The following is a 24364-nucleotide window of genomic DNA, read 5'->3' on the forward strand; positions in this document are numbered from 1 at the left end:
ACAGATTCCTTGCTCATACGTGGGAGAGGTTTTTTTTTTTTTAATCCATAACTAATTAGCCCATGTTAGCGATGTAGAAACGAGTGTAATTAAACGTGCTGTTGTCAGGTGTATGTTCCCCACTCTGAGGCTGGCTTCAACAAAGGGCTTTCTAGTTGTTTTTTACATAAAGGATAAAAAAAAACTAGCCTCCGTTCACTTTTCTTGCCCCCTCCAGTGGGAGGGAGGAACTGCTGAAGGAACAGGAAGGTACACTGTAGTTAAATTTAGCCCAACAGCAGCTTTCAGCATGTAAATAAAACAACTTTTGCCAAATTGTTAGGAGAGCAAAAAATCCAACCTAGAAACACCTGTCCCCACTGAGAGGGTGAGCAGTCCCTTGGGACATGTTCTCCTGAGAGCTGTGGAGAACTCATCCCAGGAGGGTTTGCAAATGTCATTGGTACATGGGACAGCTGTGTGACCATTTGAGGGAGAAGACTGTGGCTGAGTTAGTACCCTGGGTGTGTTCCACCAGAAGGGGCAAGAGTAGGAACCCTGATTCCTGGTCTCCAAATACAGTTGTGTGGGGTACCAGTGGGGTTGGCGGGGAGCGTGTCTGCAGTACCAGCTAGATATGAACATGGTGCCTCCTCAGGACTGGTGGGGTACACCTACCCAGGTGGCCCATGGAATGTGCCTCTTGCCCCTTTGCCAGGGCCAAGGTAGGGGAAACCAGCCTTGAGAGAATCTAGGGCCCTGACTGAGTTCAGTAAATATTAGGATTTGTCACTATTGTAGAGCCTTTTTTTTTTTTTTTTTTTTTAAAGACAGTCTTACTCTGTCACCCAGGCTAGAGTGCAGTGGAGCAATCTCGGCTCACTGCAACCTCAGCCTCCCGAGTAGCTGAGACCACAGGTGCCCACAACCCCACTGGTTGATTTTTATATTAGTAGAGATGGGATTTCTCCATGTTAGCCAGGCTGGTCTCAAACTCCTAACCTCAGGTGATTCCCCCGCCTCAGCTTCCCAAAGTGTTAGGATTACAGGCGTGAGCCACTGCACCTGGCCTATTGTGGAACATTTGACAAGGATGATCCCCCATCTGAAATCCCAGGAAAACTCTGGACGTTCTTCCCCTGACAGGCGCAGAGAGGTTCACCCCCTACCCTGAGTCCTACAGCAGGATGTGGCCCATGCCATGATGATCTCCAGGCACAGTGCTTTACCACAGCAAGGGGAAGTCAACAGTGGTATACACTTGGGGAGGAGTCACCAGTCCGAGCTGGAAGCCAAGGTCTGTGTCAGCAAGAGGAAACAGGACAAAGTGGCTGGGCTCTGGAGCAAGAGTCACAATAGGCTCTGGAGCAGGAGTCATGATGGGCTCTAAGGCTCGCTTCCCATGGGTAACATTGAGGTGATGGTGCCCACCCCACCTGCCCCCCAGGGCTCTGAGAACCACGTCACACTGGAGCTGAGTGCACGGCAAGCTCAGGGCCCCCAGCTGGCTCCACGCGCACCTGCTGGTGCTTGCCTGGCTCCAGCTGCTGCCCTCAAGACCACACCTGCATCCGAGCTGCTCTGACTGTGGGGCCAAACTCCTTCCCCTGGATCATGCTGCTGCCTGGGAGAGTTCAGGGAATTAATTCTCCCGGTGAAGAGCGAACGCCGTTCTTCTGTGTGATTAAATGGAATGTAAAATGTTCTTTGGACCTAAGAGGATTTAAGCTAGCTATTGGGAACGGCTGTAGCACACACAAGGGTAAAGTTTTAATAAATGGAAAAGTAAATATAGGAAAAGGTGAGGGAGGGTGGTGGGGCCAGAACACAGCATCCCCTGCAGTCCTGTACACAAGGGTAGATGGGAATTCTGCTCTGAGCTTCCTAGCAACCAAAGAAAGAGGGAAACTGATCATGTAGAAGAATCACACCATGTAAGATGGGACCGATGAACCCGTTGCTCAGAAGCACAGGTGAGTTTCTCCTGCCTTTATTGCCTCTCCAAAGAAGCGGCATCAGCGCTAGTTTGCAGTTTCTTGCTGGCATTACCTCCCTGCTCCTCAGCACCTTCCTCCGCTGCCCGTCAACAGCCTCCTGCGTGTCACCTTCGAATTTCACCAGGGCCTCATTCTAGTTGAAGCTGCTAAGCTCTTCTTGCACTTGGCTGGTGCAGTCAGCTGTTGTTTGGCGCTGACTTCCCTCGGGGTTCCCACCTCCTCTTCTGACCCAGCCTCATTAAGGGATTGCATTCAGGGATTTTTCATGGTGGAAGGAAGCTCTGCCTGCGGAGCTGAATGCTGGCACCAACCGCCCAGCGCAGGCCAGTCCATTCCCCTTCCATCCACAGTGCTTAGAGCTGACCTCTGACCTCTCAACCCAACACATTTCCCCACTGGGGATTTGCCTATTAGATGCTTTTTATGTGAAGGAATAAATATGCCTTTGTGATGGGTTCTAGTGTTTTCCTGTAAACTGGGCTCTGAGCCTGGGATGCTGTAGAAGTTATTAGATTTTAAGAAAAAGAGAAGAAAGAAGAATGGAGGCGGCGTCCAGCCAGCTGTTGTGCTGAGAATGTTCACTTCCTGGCTGTGAGCCGGGCCTGGGCACAGCGCTCTTGGCCCTGGCCTGCCGGACAGCAGTCCTTGCTGATCTCTTTCCTCTTGGGTTTTAGGACCACTCGCAAAACAAGAGTGTGCTGCGAGCGGGAGGCTTCTCCCTCTCCCGTCTCAGCCTTGGCTGCCATAGCTAAGGAGGAGGATGTTATTTTGCTTTTGTGGACATTCAGCCTGGGAAATATGGGAGAAAATTAAGACTGGCACTGCCAGGCTACAGGCTACTCAGGGTCCTTTTGCCAGAGGACGTGTTGTTCATTTCTCTGGGGCACTGGTGGAATCGGTCCATCTGATTCCGAGGGACAAGCCAGCGGCCGGGGCAGCCATCCAGAGGGCTCCTGGTCCCGGCACTCACGGGCAGCCGTCCCCTCAAGCAGGACTTGATGGTGACCCCTGGAACTTGGCGGTGCCGCTCGGCTTGCTGTGGGTTTATGGAACATCCAAGGCATTTGCCCTCCTGGTTGCTGCTACTTCCTGTACCTTGGAGGGAAAGTCCCTTGGGGCACTGGGAAGGGCGGGCGCGGCCTCATGGCCTTCCTCAGCCTGATCGGGACCCGACCTCGCTGCACTCTGACCGTCCACTTCCCCCTGTCACCCCGGGTGGTGCTTAGAGCCCTTTTGTGAGGTGCAGGGAACCTGGTACCCAGCGCACAGTAGACGCTGTCAAACTTCCACACAGTGAGAAGTCAGGCTGGGCCATCCCGTGCCGTCTCTGGGTTGCCTGTGGCCTTTTTAGATTTCTGCAGAATCTCACCCAGCCTCGTGCGTGCCCACACTGGACACGCCACCAACCCAGCACCCAGCCTTGGGTGCGGCCGGTGAGGGAGTGTGCAACAACTGGCCTCTCTGCTAGATTCCTCTAGCAACCATTCGTTCTTTTCTCATCTCTATTTTCTCTTACTTTTCTCAAACATCCCCTTCTGTTGTTGTCAGGGGCACATTTTTAGAACTTGAGAACTGTTCACCCAACACCTCCACCAGCAGTACCCACGCAGCGGGCGGGCAAGGCACCTTCTTGGAAGTGCTTTGGGGAGCCCTGGGAGCCCGGCTGTGGCCCCAGCAGGGCAGGGGAGGATGGCCAGGCCACACCAGGGACTGCACAGCAAAGGCTCTGTTTCCAGAACAGACGTCGCGTTTCCTGCTTGTGGCCTGTGGGGTTGCCACTGATTTTTGCATTGATATGAAAACCAGCAATGCTTCTTTTCCGTCTGGGCCATGGCTCTTCTGGGGACAGTGCAGGACTCGAAGAGAAGCTAATGGCCTTGCTTGGGCAGGGATGAGTAGTTTTTTCTTTTGTGTTGGTCACTTCCTGGCAAGCAGGGTTTCTCACCTCGCTGGCTGGTTGTCTAGCACCATGAATCCGCTGCCTGGGAAAGTGAGTCTCCGAACAATCACAGCGGGATTGACCACGGAGGTTTCCCTGCACTGCTCTATGAAGCTACCTCGGGCTCTGGTCACTCAGACCGTCTGTCGAGGGATGTGGAGCACATTTTTTTTCCTCTACCCAGGGAAACAGATATATGGTAGCTGGTAAACACCCTCCATGCTGCAGAGTGTCTTCTAGGAAAACTGCCTGGTATGGGGAGCTTGGGTTGACGAACGCTCACTTTTCTTGGTTTTTATTCTCTTGGGGGTGAGATCTGATGATTGGCCCTTCTCTCCAGTTACTACTGAAAAGGACAGAAGGGTGTCCCTACCGGCCAAAGCGGCTGCTGGTGGCTCAGGGAGAGAGCCTGGATTCTGAGCAGCCATGGTCACTGGTCTTAGGCACCACGACTCAGAACTGGGTGAAACTCAGCTCCCCAAGCTCATTCTTCCCGAGACTTTAGGGGCAGGGCTTCCTTCCAAGTCAGTGCTTTCTGGAGGCCTGGTGTTCCCGTCTCGGCAAGCCCTGCCTGGCCAGAGGCCCACGGGGTCAGGCATCTGAGGCACAGAGCTTTTGGGCCACTTGCCAGGGAGGCCACCGAGAGGTTGCTTCCTGTAAGGAAGGTCAACCTCGTGTGCATTGAATCTCGCATTAACCCTCTTAGAGGCCAGTGTTAAGGGCCAGGTTGACATAGATCCATTTCTTGGATCAGGTGTTTTTTTTTCAATTAATTTTTTAGAGCCAAGTCTCACTCTGTCACCCAGGCTGGAGTGCAGTCACACACTCATAGCTCACTGCAGCCTTGAACTCCTGGGCTGAAGGGATCCTCCTGCCTCAGCCTCCCAAGTAGCTGGGACTACAGGCACGTGGCACCACGCCCAGTAAATTTTGTAGAGATGGGATTTCACTATGTTGTCCAGGTTAGGGCAAGGTTTCTTATCACCAGGGCCATGAATGCCTGCTGGGGCAGTAGGACGCTGTGAGAAGGACCATGTGTCCCTGCATCCGGCTTGGGGAGTGGGGCCAGCACACACAAGTTGCTATCCTGTGGCGTCTCGGACTTGCTTGGATGCGTCCTTCTGTTCTCCGCAGTTCTGATGACAGTTACCACAATGATGCCTCTTTCAGGCTGCAAGATCCAGAGAGACACCCGGGGGGAAACAGCGCATGCCTCATGTGAAGAGCCGCAGGCCCTTGGTTCTTGATTTTGTGTGCCTGGTTGATAGATCGAACAATCACATTCCCGCAGTAAAAGAGAGAACTTGAAGACCTACCTCAGCCTGCTGAGGCAAGGTCACCTGTCTGTGTCCGAGGGCCAGGCCTGATGCCGTCTGTCTATCCGGTGTCCAGAGCTTGTTGAGTTGAACCAATCCAACAGGTGGTTTGCACTGCGGTGGGCCCTGGGGTGGCATGCGTGGTCTCTGGTGTCAGACCTAAGTTTGAGTCCTGACTCCATCCCTTACTCGCTGTGTGACCCTGGGCAAGTTCCCCCCACCTCTCAGGCTCCATTACCTGCTGGGGAAATGGCAGCGTCTATGGCACAGGGTTGTCGGGAGGGTGCAACAGAAGTGACTGTGACCATTTTTATAAATGGGACAAGCTCTATTCCATGGTCATGATGCCCAGTGTGTGGTATAAAGAGCTGACTGTTTACCATCCCTTTATTACCTGAAACTCGACTCCTTGTATGTTTGCCTTCTTGGGTGCATAGGTGATTTTATTGCTGCAATAAAGTATTGAAAACCAATTAAGGAAAAGAGGCTGACGGCAGTGGGCCAGGCACCAGACTCCAGACTTGTATTTTACAACTTCAGGCATTTCCAGGTATTTCCCCAGCTTCCAGGCACATCCTGGGAAAGTCTGGTGTGCATCTAACTGCTGTGGCACAGAATGCACCTGTCCACACGGGGTATGTGAAGTGGGGGTGTCCCAGGCGGCCCCTTGGCTACAGGCAGCCAGTTTTCATTACAGGTGAGACGGAGCAGACGGTGGGCATTCTCGGTGGTCTTTCCAACAGGCTCCAGACCACCTCACAACTCGGAGCTTGAGCCCTTGAATTGAGAACCTCATCGTTCAGGAGCAGTGGGCTGGAACCACATGCTGGCAGCTGCCACCCTTGGGACAGAAGGCCCATCGCTGACCTCACAGCCCTCGTCATAGTCATAGCATTCTTTGCTGCTGGCCGGCAGCTTGGAGAGGCGAGGTGGGCAGCTCCCAGGCAGGAGTGAGTTAGGTGGACCAGCCAGTCCTGGCTTTGACAAGTGAGTTCACCAGGGTGAACAGATAGTCACATGGGAGCCCCTTTTTGTCCTTGGAGGTTTGCGCTTCTTAAAATTTAGTCTTTTGGCCGGGCGCGGTGGCTTGTGCCTGTAATCCCAGCACTTTGGGAGGCCGAGGCATGCGGACCACCTGAGTTCAGGAGTTTGAGACCTGCCTGGCCAACATGGTGAAACTCTGTCTGGGAGGCTGAGGCAGGAGAATCACTTGAGCCCAGGAGGCGGAGGTTGCAGTGAGCCGAGATCGCGCCACTGCACTCCAGCCTGGGCAATAGAGTGAGACTCCATCTCAAAAGAAAAAAAAACAATTTTTAGTCTTTGGCGATGCCCTGAGGCTCATCTCTTCCACAGAGGCTTGGAGGAGCAGCCACATGAGTGGGGTGTGCAGAGGCACAGGCAGGTGGGGGAGTCTGACCCAGGGGCACATCTGACCTTGGCGTGCTGGCAGGAAGAGAACAAGTAGTCCTGGAAGATTCCACCGGAACTGTTTATTGGAAAGGGGACTCGGATGATGTATGTTTCCCTCCAGAGTGGTGGCTGAGAGTGTCCCCATCCTGTGCATAAGATCCTGACTGCCCGTCCCTGCAGGGACCATCCCCATGTTGGGAAGCAGGAGGGTATGTTGCAGAGCCTTACCCAGTGGGAAGCCAGAATCCTCACTCCTTGCTCCTCCGGCTTGGCTGTTGCTCCAGCTTCTATCCCCACATCCTGTCCTCCCTCCTGGAGCCCAAGGACCACCCATGTGAGGCTGGGACACTGGGGAAATCTCGCACACGTAGCGCGTCTCACCAAAAATAGAAGCAGAGCCTCACGTCCTTGGCTGCTTCGCTGTGGGAATGCCTTCTAAGGCACCGTTTTTGGTGATGTCCCTTTACGGATCTTTCAGGCCCAGTGAGTCAGCAGTGTCTGCATTCACACTAGCTGGGTGGGGTTGTTGGATCTGCCCCGGGTGGATGGCACCTGCTTCCTCAGGGCAAAAATTCACCCCAGAACATGAGCTGCTCCCAGGGATAGTTGAAGGTGACGGAGCCCGAACACTCAACACCAGCGTCAGCCAACAGGACAGTGTCTGGGCTTCCAAAAAGCTACCAGTGCCTAAAAACACTTTGAAGCACCTAACGTCACTCTTGGATTTTTTATTTTAAGCTGTGTTACAAAACGAGAAAATACCTGTCACTTTCCTGCGTTCAGGTCGCCGTGCTCCTCTGTTCAGCAGGGCGCCGACGCTGCAGGGTGCGTGCTGCAGCTTTCCCGGGGGCTCTGAGGAACCTGTTGAAGTGACTGCACGTGCTTGTCTTTCTAGGGTTGCAGACGAGCTTTATTTTCAGGGGGTTTGTATTTTGTGTTTTTTTCTGAACTTGATGGTGTGGTTCTAGACATCTCTTTCCAACCGTGGAAGACGCCACACATACTCCCGGTTATTCACATGATCACCCAGAAAGCTTTTGGGGGCCAGAGAACGTGGCCCAGGCTCTGGGGAGCAGCAGACTGCACCTGACTGGCTGGATCAAGACAGGGGTACCTGGAGCCTCCTGTCTCGCCAGCTCTGTGTCCAGCTGTCACCTGAGCTACAAGGGAGATTACCTGCGAGCCTCTCACATGTCACATTGTGACTCATTCAGATACATGTTTTATTTAAGAAGCAAATCTATTTATCAAGGTGTTCCTGTGGCCATTTCTTCACCAAACCTCCAGCTGACTTTGCAGAGAATGCCAAACTCAGAAGCCGAGGAGGAGTTTAAAGCTAGGTTCCCCACGGGGCACATCCAGCCTTCTGGGGAGCCCACTTGCTGTGGGGCACCCTATACGGCACAGCCCCAGGGTGCTCAGAGGCCCCGGTGAAGCTGGATTTCCCAACACTCAGTGTTTTCCTCCTTACAGAAAGGCAGGGGGAACTTGAGGGATAATTCACATGAACCCTTTGCCATAAACCCTTTTAAATTGTTCGCAAGTAAGAGCCCAACTTTAGAAGACTAAGATCCTGGTGTTCTCAGTGTGAGGAGTGCGCTGGCTGAATATGCAGCAGATTGCGAGCTTTTTCCTACCCGGTTGTACCTCACTGGAGAAAATATGGATAATCCCTATAGCTGCTAAGGATGTACACAGTGACAGCACAGCCATCACCAGTTTCTAACTTTAGAAGGTGTACTTCATTCTTTAAATTCCCCGGCACTCACTTTATACCACGCTGCTCTCTCATTCTCTCCTCACTCTCTCTTCCAGTGCCTGGTTCAGGCTAGTCCTTGTCCAAGGTTGAGTTCAGTCATCTTCAGCAGGGCCAGGTCTTCAACAGCTTGGTGTGTGTGATGCCACTCCAGGGCTGAGGTCCTGGCTTCAGGAAGAATGTGGGGATTGATTAGTGATGTCTGCCATGAATGCAGAAAGAGGGATAAGTGTTGCGCATTTGCATTGCATGGTGGGAGGAGGTGTGTGCACATGAGCCTGGCAATCTGTTGGGGGTGTCAGGTGACACTTAAAACTTGAGGATTGGGTTCTCCTTTCTAGGGAAGCACATACTACCTATACATGACTGAGACTGTAAAATGAAATTGCAGTCTCTGGGAAGCTGGGCAAGGAAGTGGACGCAGCATTGGGACAGCTTCCCAGAAACAACGCAGAGAGAAAGCCCATTTGCCAAATGAAAAAGCAGATAACAACGTAGAAACAAAGCTGAGATTTCCAATAGCAGTTGCTTTCTTTCTTTCTTTCTTTTTTTTTTTTTTTCTTTTTCTTTTTTTTTAACCTTAAAATAGTGCCACTCTTAGCAACACAGATTTTCTTCCAAATCATGCCTTGAAGCTGCTCCTGGAGCCACCGGCTCATCAGCAACCTGCTCCCGTGGTCCTTCTTGTGAAAGGCAGAGGGGAGATGCCTGTTTCCCACAGTCTTCTCTGCAGCTGCCGTGGGGGCGGGCACCTTCCTGGCTGCTGGGGGCACAAGGAGGGGGAGTCACCATGGCTTGCTCACATTCCAGATCAGCCAACTGTGGAACATTTGTTGTTGTTTAGATCCCACGTCTGACGGTTTAGAACAGCTTTTATAACGTGGTTAAACATGTTTACAAAGCAAGGGAAGCATCTCTTACCTTGACAACACGAGGCTCCCACAGACCGCCTTCCCCTACTCAGAGCTCCACAGCCCTGTGTGCTGGGCTGGCCTGTAGACCCATTGAGGCAGCTGTGTTTACAAGTTTAATGCCAAGTGTCTGAGAGGCACTTGCATATGTCCCAGCGTCAGTATCTGGCCCCCAGCTTGGCCCTGTCACAATTTTCAGTTTAATATTGTAGAAACCCAAGCCTCTGAAATAATACTCTTAGCAGACCTTATTTCTGATTCTGTGTCTGGCTTTCTAGAAATCAGGTCTGCTGAGCTTAGCCAGTGAGGATCAGGTCATGCTGGATTGCAGAAAGCGGCCATTTAGTTGGGGAACAGGCTGCATTGAAGAGAAAGCTTTTCTGAGGGTGGTAGGGTTGGTGGGATATTAAGTGGGGCTTCCTTGGAGGCAGGCGGGGCCTCAGGTACAGCTCTGTTGAGTCCCTCCCTGTCCCACCCCGGCCTCTGCAGTTTGTGTGGTTTTGTCTCCTCTTTCTACCTGGATCATTGTGCATGAGGCCGGGAACCACACCGGCTGCTAGGCTCTCCTGCCTCCCAGGCCACCTGCAGGTCTTAGGGGCTGATGAAGCCTTGAATCGCTTGGCTCTGTTTGAAATGTTTGTTCCTCGGTGCCATAAAGAAATAGCACTTGAACATAAATTTAATTTATTTAGTAAGGCCATTTTTGCTTTCTGTAGAAAGGGTACAGTTGCCAGCAGTTTTGCCACGAGAGTACACCGAACGAAGGAGACAGGGTCATTTATGACCTGACGCGTCCACCCTATGGCTGTGTCCGGTTTCCATTGGCTGGAACGGGACGTCACATGCTGTATTTGTCCTGATTGGCTAGCAACTTAGAACTTTTTAAAAGAGGCAAAGGTAGAGGGGAACAAAGGAAGGAGGAAGTAACTTGTGGAATGTTGAGAAAGGTAAAAAAAAAAGCTTTTAAATAAGGAAGAGGAACAGGGTATGACCTAATGCTTGCTTGGACCGGTATAAGCATGCCAGGGCAGATATTTAGGCTAAATTGTGGGAGCTAAGAACACACAGTACATTGATTTCCTTACCACGGCTAGCAGATATTTGAGAATGTTAGCACAGGTCTTTTGAAAATACATTTTGCCTCTAAGAGAAGTTACTATTTATTCCTCCTAATTAGACGAGGAGGAAAGTCTTTGAAGAGGAACCTTTACTTTTTACAGCTGGGAGCTGCTTGCAGCACTCTGAATGACGCCTTCTGTCGCGATCTTTGGAAGGCCTGCCTGGATCTCCCGTCTGTGGAAGGATCCAGGTACTTTTTACAGTATCTGTGTTAGGGCAGCTGGTGACGGCACCTGGCAAATTCCAGCAACTACCTTCATTCCACAGAGGCTCCCTCCTGCAAGGCCACTGCTGTGACTATGAGCAGTGGTTCTTCTCATGAATGTGACAGCTTCTGTCAGCCCTAAGATTGCAACCTGCAGGGGTTTCATGGGGCAACGCTGCGGTATGTGGCCAACGTCTGTCCTTGGGCAGCCACAGCCCCTGTCAGGAACGGGAACTGCCACCTTGAGCTCCCAGCCAGTCTGGCACTGGTGTCTTGAGACTGCTGCAGTGTCAGGAAACTTCCATAAAATCTAGTGAGTTGTGAAAAAGAGGCCAGAGCCGGCCAGGTACGGTGGCTCATTGCCTGTAATCCCAGCATTTTGGGAGACCGAGGCGGGTGGATCACCTGAGGTCAGGGGTTTGAAGCCAGCCTGGCCAACATGGTGAAACCCTGTCTCTACTAAAAATACAAAGTTACCCAGGCACGGTGGCACGTGCCTGCTGTAGTCTTAGCTACTTGGGAGGCTAAGGCAGGAGAATCACTTGAACCTGGGAGGCGGAGGTTGCAGTGAGCAGAGATCATGCCACTGCACTCCAGCCTGGGCAACAAGAGTGAAACTCTGTCTCCAAAAAAAAAAAAAAAAAAAAAGCCAGAGCCATCCTTTGGCTCCTATGTCAGAAATGATCATTGCAGCTGCTTTGCTTTGGGTGGAAGCCTAAAATCCTGAAAGCAACAAAACCTTTCCCTTGGGATAGTTTGTCTTGAGCTTCAAGCAACAGAAACCCGTTTAGATCATTTTTAAATAATGAGAATTTCTGTTGAAAGGATGTCGGCTTAGCTCACACAATGTCTAGAAAGACTGGAAAATGGGTCTCAGAAACACTGCAGGCAGCTTTCTGTGGCAGGATCAGGCTTCCTTCTTGGTGACTGCTCAGGAGAACATCCCATTTGCCTTGCATGGTACTGAGCCAGGAGGTCAACTCCAGGCCTGTCCGCCTGTATCCGAGAAAGCAGCAGCTCCCCACAATGAAATGTAGCGTTTTCCAGCTCCGAATCCTTCTGGCATCCTCTCTGAGATCTCCCTGACTTAGGATCTGTGAGACCTGTGGACTTGGCTTTTCCCAGGTGTCTGGTTACTGTTCACAAAACTCCAGCAACTTGGCCTGGTGTTATCTTTGTTTTTGACTGAGCATCTCTCATTTCACAATTATTTATTGCAGCTGCAGCTCTAAGCAATCCCAGGCCCAGGGATGGGCGTCGGTACTGGCCTCGAGCTGGTGCACAGCGCATCCCGGATGGAGGGGCGGGGCCGCACTGGTGCACACGCAAGCCTGAAACCAGATAGTAATTGATACCAGGGGAGCCGGTAGGGCTTTGTGCTCTACACAGTTAATGTGGGCAGGCTGTCAACAGGAAGGCACTGATGTCCTTTCCCTGATGTGTCCAGTTGCAGCTGGAATTGTCCTGAAACAGACAAGGCAGGTTTACTGGTGGGAGATGGTAGAAAGGAAGAATAGCACATAGAGGGCACCAGGGCCCTGTGAACCTCGTCCCCAAGTGTTTCCTCATACCTTGTGGTTGCGCACCATGGTACGGGGCCACCCTGAGCTCTGATTCCTGGGCTGTGAAGTGGGAGGAACAGCAGCGCAGTAGGACTCCTGTCAGCCTTGTGGTCTGTCTGCATGGAAAAGGCCTTCAGCTGGGCATAGCAACTGGAAGCCTTGGCTTTTTATCATAAAGCCCAGTTCTCAGGAAGCCCTCGTTACATACTGTGCCTTGGGCTTTCTCCTCGCAAATTCCCAATCCTCCCACCCCACTGGGCCTGGGGACCCCACATCCCTGAAAGGGTCGTGTTCCATCTTAATGTATATGAATCTTACTCTATGTGTCAGTTATATCCTAATATGTTAAAAACTTACTCAAATTGTCAGAAGCCTGAAACAGGTGTCAGGAATCCTGTGTGAGGTAAGATGGGGGATCTGTTCGCACCTTCATCTCTCCATATGAGATCTTCCAGGAACCTCTGCCCCAGGCTCCGGCAAGGCAAGCCTGTAGGGGCAGCGACTGCCATGCAGGGGCTTGAATTTAAGTCCAGATTCTCTGGCGTGTAGGTGGACAGTTTCCTTCTGGGACTGAAGGAGCCCATGGGAGATGGTGCTTTCCTTTCTAGAGCAAACCTTGGCACTGTCCCAGCTAAGCTCTCACGCTCAGGGCTGGGAGTCTCCTGTGGCCTCCATATCCCTGCACCTCATGCAGGACACGCGAGCATCTCACCCACTCCCAACCCCCCACCTCTGGCCGTTGTGCCCGGCATCTTTTCCCAGCATGGGAACCCATTTGCTTTTCTCTTTTCCCACCTTACCATGAAGGACCTACTGCCAGGATTCGAGCCTCAGACCTTGGACAGGTCTCTTGGGCCATCCTCAGCCATGCTCTTCGTGCCCGGCCATCAGGGAGGGTAAAGGGTGGGCTTCACTAACGAGAAAGGCAACGCGTGTCGGGGAGGGAGCCGATCGCTAGGCAACCTGGAGTTTGTTACCCTGGTAACGGATCCATGCACTGATGATGCTGTGGATGGACATCTTGTGACAATGGCCTCTCAGGCTCCCCAGACGCATCGGCGGCTCTGGATTCCCACCTTGCGCCCAGCGTGGTTTTCCTGTGTGGCTCCTGTTTAGTGGACAGCTTGGATTTCTTATAATCAGGCGCTGTCTCCAGTAACCATCCTGCCAGCACCCGTGAAAGTGAAGTTGGGGTGTTCCTCACCCTGCAGGGGTGACAGCCTGGGGGATGAGGCCAGGACTGCCCGGCCTCACAGGATTGTGCCCTCAGACCTCAAGTAGGGGGCCGGAGGAGTCTACTGAAAGAGAAAGAATCTTTTGGAATTTGGCAGTTGCACCATTTTCTTAGCAGGAGAGAGGAACCCAGGTGGGAGCCATGTGTGTCGGGGTCCTCGTTGGGTGACGGTGCTGTTGTGGACCTCGCGGATGAGCTGGGGGGGTGTCCAGCCTTCTGCTGCATACTTTGTCCACCCATACGGGTCGTGGGCTGGCGAGGACGTGGGGGTGTTGACCCTCGTCCCTGCCGTATCTTCCCCCTGCCCTGCCCTGTTTTCCTGGTGCAGATTCATGCGGACACCCCGCTTGGGGACCTGGGCATTGGGGCAGCAGCAGGAGTGACTGGGTGCACGTGCGCCCTTGGCGTCTGAGCGTCGGGTGCGGCTGCTGCTCAGGGCTGAGAGGGACTACGATTTCTCCCAGCCAGGGGTGGCAGGAGAACTGCACACGGCTTGGGGGCCATGCAGGGCTGGCTGTGGCCCTGGCTCCCCCAGCCCATTCTTCTGAGGCTGAGACAAAAGCCTTTTTTGTACCTTGTGTTCAAAGACACGATTGTCCCAAGGCCCAGTTGCGGGTGCCCTGGGCCGTCCCTCCCCCCAGCACCGTGTATAGTCTGAACAGGACGTAGGCTCCAGTGGAGGGGGATTTTCTTCCTCGGCTCCTTACTAGAGTGTGTGGCTAACTGAGTATGAGCCTTGGTGGTCCAGCAGGAGCCCCCCATGGCTGGGGTCCCGATCACCGTCCCCACCAAGTGGCCAGCTTGGGAACTACCAAGAGCCCTTGAGGAGGTTAGGGCTGGAAGGTGGCAGCCACACAGATGAAGCTGGCCTTTGTGGAAGACTCCTGCTTTTGTTTGTGGGAGCCTGAGCCTGCTGCCTTGTGGCCAAAGGCCAGCGATTCCGGGAATGTCGCACCTTCCTGGTTGGGTTACCCATGGTGGGTCACCAGGCTGGGCCCAGCCTGGAGCAATGGCCTGAACCGTCCCGCCTCGGAGGGAGGGAGGGGACGGGGATGTAAGGCCGCCATCAGGGCTGATCCGGACATCTGAAAGCTTGATGAGCCCCAGAGCTTTCATCTGAGGTTAAAGAGTCCTAATTTGACAAGAAAAGAGACATTGCCCCTTCCTGGCATCTTGGCGGATTGCACCTTGGAACTCGGCCGTTCTCTTGTATCCAGGGTGTGGGTCGTGAAGATTTGAGGTTTGGGCAGATGGTCAGGAGGACCTACAAAATCCAAGGATGGATTTGAAGGGGGCAGTTTTTCTTGGAGAAAATGCTGCTTCTCTGTCTCTGAGGTCTTCAGAGCCGGCTGGGTTTGCTGCACAGAATAGCGAGAGAAAAGAGGCCCTGGGGCCTGGGGCTCTCGCTGCGTCCTGGGAGGGCCCTGCAGGGTGTCTGCCCTGTATGTGCACGGGGCGCAAGCATGTGCATCTGTGGCGTGGCAGGTGAAGGCCTTCCACCACTCTGCTGAACATCTAGAGGCGGCCTTGCTGGTCCAGATGAAGTTGCTAGAGAGCTTGGACTTGGACGTGTGGAAAGGACCACTGGGGCCCTTCCTGGGGTCGCCCCTGCTCCTCTGCCCTCACAGCTGTCCCTTCACCTTGTTGGCAGCACCAGGAAGTCTGTCAGGGTTAATGTGATGGCTCTGGCCTGTCTAGAGAGCTGCTTGCTGTGGGGTGCTCTGAGAAGTTTGCTCTCCTGAGCCCCCAGAGGCCTCCTGCCCTCAGGCGTACCTTCCCTGCCCCAGACTCACCGTCTCTTCCCACCTAGCGCAGGCGAGAGGGGCTGGAGGAGCCTGCCCAGGGCACTTGTTTGTGCAGGGCCTCTCCAGGAACGCCTTACCCCCTGTCACGTTGTGCGAGGGCAGCTGGTGCCGGTGCAGGCGGGGAGGCACGCGGCGTGGGGCCCATCTTGTGCTGGGCCATCCTGTGCTGGCCTCGGGGCCCCATGGTCCTTGAGGCTCTTGGGACTATGGTCTGCTGGCAGGGAAGCAGCCGTGTGCATCTCCAACCAGAGCCGCAAGTGGATCGGAAGTGGGGATGGGGGCCCCTCTTCGTGACAGTGGTTCGCCGGGAGGTGATGCAGGTGGAGGTGGGGCCCTCGCTGCCCCGCCGCCCTCGCTTGCCCAAGCCCTGCCCGCAGCGATGAGTGGGGAGCTGCCCCTCCAGCCACCCACCCACTGTGCTCGTCGCTTCCCTCCTTGCAGGTATCCGTCCCCAGATCATGAACGGCCCCCTGCACCCCCGCCCCCTGGTGGCGCTGCTGGACGGCCGCGACTGCACTGTGGAAATGCCCATCCTGAAGGACCTGGCCACTGTGGCCTTCTGTGACGCGCAGTCCACACAGGAAATCCACGAGAAGGTGGGCCCGCCCTACCCGGCCAGGGGCTGCACTGACCTTGGGCAGTTTCCTCCCCGGCCCTCCCCAGCATCCCCCCATTAGGTCGCCCCGAGTCACCGACAGGCCCCAAAACCCCTGTTCCCTGCTTTCCTACTGAACTCCTCTGCCTCGGGTTCAAGGGCAATAGGGCCAGGAGACCAGGCCAAGTGGTGCCGGTGGGCTGCCCGGGGTGGGGCTCCGACCCTGTGCTCTGTTCCCACGCAGGTTCTAAATGAAGCCGTGGGTGCCATGATGTACCACACCATCACCCTCACCAGGGAGGACCTGGAAAAGTTCAAGGCCCTGAGAGTGATCGTGCGGATAGGCAGTGGCTACGACAACGTGGACATCAAGGCTGCCGGCGAGCTCGGTGAGTGCGAGGCAGCGCTGGCTGCCTGGCGTTGTCCGGAGCTCCGTGGACCCTGCTTGGGTGGGCTCGGAGAAGCAGCTGGAACTGGGACCGCAGAGCAGCCGCTTCTGGCTGTAGCAAGGTGGCTGCCTGCAGGCCGGGCGGGGGAGCACCTTGCCGGCCCTGCCTTCACATGGCGCAGGTAGGATTGTCCCTGCTGGCTGCTGTGTGGGGTCTGCTGGGCTGTGATGATGCATCTCTGCCCTCGGGGCAACACCGAGCTGCTGCTGGCTCCATCTGGAAACACCCAGCGCCACCTCCAGAGGGGAGAATGCGATTGGCCACATGTCCCCTAAACCACCCTTGCTGGGTGCATCCCCTAAACTACCCCAGCTGGGTACACAGCTCCAGACCCCTGTCCACACAGGAACCTGGGCCTCCCGCTCTGGGAAGGCAGCCCTAGCAGCATCTGACCCAGGTTGGCACCAAAGCAAGGTAGACCCCCTGCCCAACACAGCTGATGACAGAGGCTTCCAAAGAAAAGCAGAGGCACAGGCGCGATCCCGGAGTTGGGGGCTTCAGAGCTGCTCATTGCACCCCCAGCTACAGGCGCTGGGGCCGTGTTGAGGGGCCTCTGGCCCAGCGCCCGGTGTGAGCCCATGAGGGCTGAGTGCAGAGGCACGAGGAGCAGACCAGTGTCATCGAGCGTCCTCGGGAGAGGGCCAGGTGGGCGCTGTGCTTGCTCTGTGTTTGGAACATGCTGCCCCTGCACTTTGGAGTGGGAGCTGTACTCTGCCTTCTAAGTACTCAGGTGCCCCAAATCCATGAGGCTGCTAAGGGATACTTCAGAACCACCTGGAACCCGGGCACAGTGTTCCAGACAGCAGCCTCGGAACAGCCCTTCCTGTGCTCCAGGAATAGCCTGAGCGCTATTTCCCCGCCTCCCTCCCATCGGCTGAGGCCCCAGTGGGCCCCGGTGCTTCCGGGACAGGCTGGGTGTCAGATCGTCTCTGAGTAGAGCACAACATACATCTGAATCCTGCCCTCGGGCACCACCGGCCACGTTTTCAGGGAGGCCACCCCCATGGGCTCCAGCTTTCTCTCCACAACCCTAGCCTGGGGTCAGAGTCTTAGTTGAGTCCCTCACTGCCATTCGGGGCAGCACCCGGGTACCAGAAGCACTGGGTGGGTCTTGGTGTCAGGAGCAGGGCTGGGGAGCCGGGCGAGTGGTGGAGCTGCCCATGTACTCACAGGGGTCGGGACGCAGTGGGGTGGGGCTGCCCTAGGGGCAAATCCCAGAGCAAAAGGCCAGGGAAGGAGAGAGGGTCACTGAGATCAGACCCCTTAGGGTCCTGGAAGCAGCAGCTTCACACATCCACCCCTCGCCGTCCCCACGCCCCTCGCTTGCTACCAGCCGTGGCGTCCTTCCGAGCCCCTCCGTTGGAACAGACACACTCCGGGAGATGTGAGTCTCCAAAAGCGTGTTTAGTATAAACTAAAATTTTCCATCTTTCCTTGGCACAAACAAGGATATTTTTGTTTGAAAACAAATGTCCTTTGTGCTCCTGGTAGAGCTGAAATCCCAAGTTTGAACAGCAGAGAAGAATACAGATTCGTGTGCCAGGGGCTCTCAAATCCTTTTCCCCGCACACCTCTTGCTTCTCCAGCACGTCTGCCCGTCACCTCCCATCTCCCAGGCCCACATGGGTGCTGACCCTCACCTTCCTCGGCTGGACCAGCAGCTGCTTTCCAGGGAGAGAGGGGAGGTCCTTGCCTGTGGAACTTCCTATTTCCCCATTTCTAGAAGGGCCTCACACGGCAGTGGGGCCAGAAAGGCACCAGGGCCTCAATGACGGGGGTCCCAGGAGGGCCGAGATGGGAGGTTGTGTTCCCTGAGTTCTGAGACCCACAGAAGACGACCAGGACCAGGGACTGCGGTTTTGGAAGATATTGAAGGGCTGTGAGTGGTGGATTTTCATTGATCCTGGTCCCATCTGATAAGGTCGCTTGGAAGACATCTGTGGGGCCCTTTTGAAGGGCACTTTTCAAACGTAGACTCTGGAGGCGGAAAATGAGCCTCTGTCCAGACGTCCTTTGTCTCCGAATGCATTGCCCACATCATGCGGTCAGTGGGCCTTTTGTGCTGAGGGCTGGGAGCGGCAGGTGGCTGCAGGCAGGCCCTCTTCCTGATGTGAAAGGGGGTCCCTGGCCGGCCCAGAAAACAGGGCCCTCCATGTTGGATGAGGCAGCACACTAGGCCTCTGGTGAAGCCTTCTGGGATCGCAAGGTTCTGAGCCATCAGCCCTGGAATGATGGGCGAGAGGCAGCGCTTGAGGAAGCTGCTCACCTGCACTTCTTCCCACGAGCCAGGAAGACACGGAAGACACGAGGGGAAGACCTCGAGAGGCCCTCCACCCTCCCCACCCCCGCCGCCTCCAGCAGGCTGGTTGATCTGGTTCCTGTGCCAGGGGCAGACCTGAAGGGATTAAAGCACCATGGCACTGACCGTGAGAGCAAAGCAGCTTGCCTCTCTGGTGCCATGTTTCGGGCTCCATGTACACTGGGAGGCCCAGCCTGTGAGTATCAGAGCCGCCCATCGTGTGGCACTCGAAGGATCAGCTTGACTCATCCAGAAGGGAGGCTGCATCCACGGAGCGTTGTAGGACAGCTAAGACGCTTCCTCCAAGAGGGCGGGGAGGTTATGGAGGTTCCTGGCAGAGACGCCGCAGCAGTGGGAGCGGGAAGGTTCTTCCATCCCAGGCGGTGGCTGCAGCTCTTCCTCCTGCACCCTCTCCCCGTCCTGGGACTCTGCACTGTGGTGAGCACTGGAACCGAGGAGCTGAATGTCCAAGTTCCGTGAGAAGACTGACCGGATGTCCCGCCTCAGCCTCCTTTTTTGTGCCCCACCCACCCGGGGGCCTTTACACAGGTGGCCTTGCGGGGTCTCTCAGCCAGCACCAGCCCATCTTCTAGGAGGAGCTGCTGCTGCCCGAAGCCCCAGCGGCAGCACGGAGCCAATGTCCTTGAGGGTGATTCTGCTGTGGGGCCTCCCTGCTGGGCTTTAGCCTGCCCGAGGAATGCAAATTGTCCCAACCGCCAAAGATTTTCTTCAACCTCTGGCATCGGCCTCAGTCTATCTGACTCTAATAATAACATGGCATGTGATCAAGCCCCGGCTTCTCGGCGGAGCTATTTCAAATGAACGAGGCCCATTTCCTGCAAGATTCCTGGCATCCAGCTCGTGGGAAAGTTGGTCGGCCTCAGTCACAGTCAACCACACTGTTCCCTTGGCAGGTGTCTGTGGCCCGGAGGAGCCCTCAGTGGCCACATTGGGTGGGTGGGTGACCTGCTCACGGTGGCTTCACCTTCTCTGAGCTGTGTGTCCTGCTGAAGGGGTCACTCTCAAGACTCTAGACCTAGGGGTGGCCTCTTGGGGAGACAGCCATGCAGCTGTCTAGAAAGTGGGTTTGCGGCGCCCACTGCTCTTGTTTCCTGTCTAGTAGAGCCCAAGAAGCTGCCTTGGTGATGGCTGTCCCCACTCCAATCTTCAGGACTTAAGATAGAGGAATCGTGGGTTGGCTTAAAGGTGGCCCTGTCCCGGTGCCTTGGGCAACCCTTGTTGGGGGAGGCACTCTCCTAGGGGGTCCCAAACCTGAGGTTAAGTGGGAACCTTTTCACCTGGGCTGACATGGTGCCCAAATAACCACACCCCTCCTCAGAGAGCTCAACTGGGAGCCAGCCACAGGCTGGCTGCTGAGCCCACCCCCTGGGGCCCCACCCCTGGCTCGGCCCCTCTGGTCTCTGCTGCAAGTAGGCGTCTGGTTCTCCACCTGTTGGGTGGTAGGGAGGGGCCGTTTCCAGCCTGGCCCTCTGCCTCCTTGCACCCCTGCTGTATCTGGCATTCATTCATTCTTCCCCAGACACCCTCTGGCTGTGGAGGGTAAATGTCGGGCCCTTTCTGCCTATGACTCGGGTTAACTCTCCGTGCCACAGTTGCCTCGTGCTGGGAGATACTTGGCCCTGGTCTCTGCAGCTCGGACGGGGCCAGAGGGCTCACCCCAAGCCACGCTTGGCCCTGAAGGCTGCTCCACGGGGCATGGAGGGCATCCTGTCCGGTCTAGTTCTTCCCAGCAGAGCAGGGTGCTGAACGCAGGGCTACAGGATGACTGTGCACACGCTTCGGTCATCAGTTCCGTCCCAGGGCCAGCCCTTGCCTCCATGTGAGGGTGGAACAAGTATGTTTAAAACGTATGTTTTTTGCATCAAACTGTTAGCATACCTTAAAACCAAAAGCCATTCTGTGTCACCCCTGCCAGCTCTATGAGGAAGACCCTGAGGGGTTTGAGTGGGGTCCATTTGGAGGAGTCTGGTCTTAGGCCCACTAACTTGCCACTCCAGGTCCTTTCCTGGGACTCAGCACAAGCCCGGGAGGAAGCCAGTCAGGCCCGAGATCAGCCATAGGAGTTGGGCTGTTCGGGAGCCACGTCCTGGAGGAAAAGTCCTCCTTGGGAGGGAGGGGCGGACGTTCGGCCTAGAGCCTCCCGAGCGTCAGAGCCTGAGGGCCTACCACCCACGTGCCCAGCCCCGCGTCTGCTAGACGATAAGATGGGCCTCCCCCGTGCCAACAACCCTGTGTCAGGAGGGCGGGCTGGGAGCCCTGGGGCTTCCCCACTGATCTTGAGGTTTTGTCATCTCCGGCCTTGGCCTCGTCCCTTTTAGGAATTGCTGTGTGCAACATCCCGTCTGCAGCCGTGGAAGAGACGGCGGACTCTACCATCTGCCACATCCTCAATCTGTACCGGAGGAACACGTGGCTGTACCAGGCACTGCGGGAAGGCACGCGGGTTCAGAGCGTGGAACAGATCCGAGAAGTGGCCTCGGGAGCGGCCCGCATCCGTGGGGAGACGCTGGGCCTCATCGGCTTTGGTACGTGCCACCCTCTGCATCCATCCCCGCCCCCTCCGACGCGGGCTGGCGTAGTGGGGACCCCTCGGGAAAGGCAACCCCAGCCTGCTCTTGAGGAGTCCCCAGGGCAGGCAGGCCAGCCCCCTCCCTGTGTCGCATGGGGTAGGAGATCAGAGTCAACACCCATCAGGGAACTTGCCCCAGAGGCAGGATCTGAGCTGGTCCGGAAGAATGCGTGTCCGCTGCTGTCTGCGGTGTCTGGCAGGATAGCATTCTCTGCTGTGGAGCAGCAGGCAAGGCACCGTGCCCACTGAATCTCCCTGGGCAGGGGTGGAGGGCAGGGGCTGTATGGAGCTGTGTCGTGGAGAAGCAGCCAGGCTTGGGGCTCAAGTAGGGGCTGGCGGTTTAGTGGAGACTTGGACTATGGGCATGGCCTCACTCCTGAAGGCCTTCAAATGCCAGGTTGGGGTGGCAGAGTCAGGCTGTCGGCTTGGAAAGCTCTCCTGAGAGAGGGCCAGGAAAAGGAGACACGTGGGCAGAGGCCCCAGGGGTCTTTAGCAAGGTGGTGGGGGGCCGGTGCCAAGGAGAAGGTGGCGGTAAGCAGCCTGATTGCACGGGGGCTCGAGGAGGTCCCCACCCTGCTCACCATCAGGGTGGGGACACCACACCCAGGAGACCTCAGCCCGTTGCCACTGAATCTCAACACCACCACGTACCAGCTCTGTGGCCTTGTGGGAATTACCTGAGCTTTTTGCCTCAGTTTCCCAATCTGTAAGTAGATATTTGGTGGGATACATGGCATCTGCCTTTTGGGACTCCAAGAAGGCACATGTGCACACGGGGCCAGTAATGTTCTGGCCTCCGGGAGGCTCCCAGCTGCTGCTCGGCCTCTGCTTGGAGCTCCACACCTCCGAGGATGAAGCTCCCGTGCTCTCCCCACGAGCCCTGCTCTGGACCTGGGGTGCTGCTTGAACGAGAGCGAAGTTGCTGGACGCTTCCGGGAGTATAGATCTTTCTGTCTCCTCTACAGGCCACGATCTCCTGGGTCTGGCCTCGCCTGGGGTCCGAATTGAAGTGCCCGGTGCTGGGGATCTTTTTTTTTTTTTTTGAGGGAGTCTCGCTCTGTCACCCAGGCTACAGTGCAGTGGCGCGATCTCGGCTCACTGAAAGCTCCGCCTCCCAGGTTCATGCCATTCTCCTGCCTCAGCCTCCCGAGTAGCTGGGACTACAGGCACCCGCCATCACGCCCGGCTGGTTTTTTTTGTATTTTTTAGTAGAGATGAGGTTTCACCATGTTAGCCAGGATGGTCTCGATCTCCTGACCTCGTGATCCACCCACCTCGGCCTCCCAAAGTGCTGGGATTACGGGCTTGAGCCACCGTGCCCGGCCTGGGGATCTTTTAAAGGACCCACCATGTTTTGACTTTGTTGGAAAGGCAGAGGTGGTGTGAACACCAGGCTCGCTCTGTCCAGGCCCCACTGGGCCTCATGGCTCGGAAATGCTGCTTCATCTCCATCTGCGTATACTCTGAAGCCCCTCGGGGCCTCGGTGATCTCTGGCCAGGCTGCAGAGCCTGGGGCCGCGTAGTCATGAGTACCCTGGATGCACGGTGGGGCCTCACTGCGGAAGTGCTTGTTTCAGGGGCTTCTGACTGCAGCTGTTACGGGACTTCTTCCTGGGGTTGTTCCTGTGACTCTGCCCTTGTCATTCAACTTTAAAAACCCTCTCGGTGTATGGAGGCCAGTTCAGCCCCCAGCCACCGCCCTGTTTTCTCGAGACTGTGCACTAACCACTGCTGCCACCACCCTGGGTCCCCAGCACGGGGACTGTCATGGTCTCTCCTTGCTCCCTTTCCAGGTGTCTCTGTAGCCTTCAGGACTGTCGCTGCCGCAGCCATCCTGGGCTAAGAGCTTTTGCTGACCTCGGGTTCCACTGAGCAGGAGTCCCCCAGGCCCAGCTGGCTCAGTGCAGCGGGCGGGTGGGGTGGTGCTGCCAAGAGAGGGCAGCCTGGGGCTGGGGGCATGGACAGAAACTGAAGGAAAGGTAGCCTGTAGGAGTTGGGCTTTTAAAAAGGTGGGGGGGGGGGGGGGGGGGAGTAGGTCTCCTCTGTAGGGTTTTGATTAAGTCAGTAGCAGGATTAAGTCATTAGGTCGTCAGAAAATCTCGAATAAAGTTCAAGGGGTTTGTGAACTTGGGGAAAAAAAAAAACAAAGAAATGGCACCCAGCCCCCGTCAGCACGGTTGAAATCTGGGCTTGGTGCTCTGGGCTGCTGTTCCCCAGGCCCTCCAGGCCCCGGATCTGCAGTGTGTGAGCCCCGCTGATTGATGCATGTTCGTGCACAGACACCATGAACGGGAATGGAGGCTGCAGGAACAGCAGTTGCATGCTGGGGTCCTCAGTCTCACGTTGCCAGTGCGTCAGAGAGCCACCTCTCACTCCGTCCCTGCCACCGTCCAGTACTGCCTGCTCCAAGGGGTGACACTGATGAGGGGAGGCGTGATGGTTCGTGCCTTGCTATGCTAGTTGCCCTGCAGCTGTCCCTGATCAGACTGGCCTTATTCAACCTTTGTTCTAACTACGGCAGTTGTCCTAGCCAGGCCGTCAGTTAGATGGAGCTGCTGCAGGAGGAGGAGGCATCCAGCATTGAGGTACCCCTGGAACACGGGCTGCCTGCTCGCAAATGCGCATCTTTGTCTTTCTCCCGCCTGCACCTTGGAACGATGGCTTTAAAGATTCCTTCTGTGATCTCCGGGAGAACCCAGTCAAGCATCAACAACTAACCATTTTATTTTGAAAATGCTGACAATTGGTCTGAGAAGCTGGAGGTGCTATGGAGGGGACCGCATGGGTTTATGAAATGACAGCTGTTGGGGAGTGGGAGACACCTCCTCATCCTGTGACACCGCTGGCGGGAGGCCCAGGCTGCATACTTGCAGATGGGCACGAGGCCCCACCAGTGGGACAGGTCCAGGCCTGATGGTCACCTGCCCTGCCTCCCGCCCAGAACACAGTAGAACGTGGCCAGTCTGCACTCAGGCCGGCCTGCAGGGAGCCACTGTGTTCATGTCACCCTTTGCAGGAGCGAGCCCAGTGATGACGAGGCAGGACATCACTCCCTGTTATATTGAGAGCAAGTTTTTCAAACACAAAGCTCATGTTACGAAGCCTGCAGTGCACACAAGAAGTGTGGAGAGGAGTGGGGACAGAGGACACGGGTGGTGATGGGAGGGGCATGTGGGCTTGTCAGAACACTCTAATTGT

General features: G+C 55.7%; 1 protein-coding gene across 9 annotated transcripts in view; it reads left to right on the plus strand.

The window, feature by feature from the left end:
- The window catches only part of CTBP2 (C-terminal binding protein 2), a 172692-nt gene that overhangs the window by 141883 nt on the left and 6445 nt on the right, over positions 1-24364 (plus strand). For all 9 annotated transcript variants that reach the window (XM_026456532.1, XM_023224414.3, XM_023224410.3 and 6 more), the window contains 3 exons: positions 15675-15829; positions 16073-16217; positions 20916-21122. In XM_026456532.1, coding sequence (XP_026312317.1) covers positions 15692-15829; positions 16073-16217; positions 20916-21122 — 490 coding nt within the window. In that variant the 5' untranslated portion in view covers positions 15675-15691. The remainder of the gene's footprint in view (positions 1-15674; positions 15830-16072; positions 16218-20915; positions 21123-24364) is intronic.

The sequence above is a fragment of the Piliocolobus tephrosceles genome, chromosome 9, assembly GCF_002776525.5.
Source record: "Piliocolobus tephrosceles isolate RC106 chromosome 9, ASM277652v3, whole genome shotgun sequence".
NCBI lineage: Eukaryota > Metazoa > Chordata > Mammalia > Primates > Cercopithecidae > Piliocolobus > Piliocolobus tephrosceles.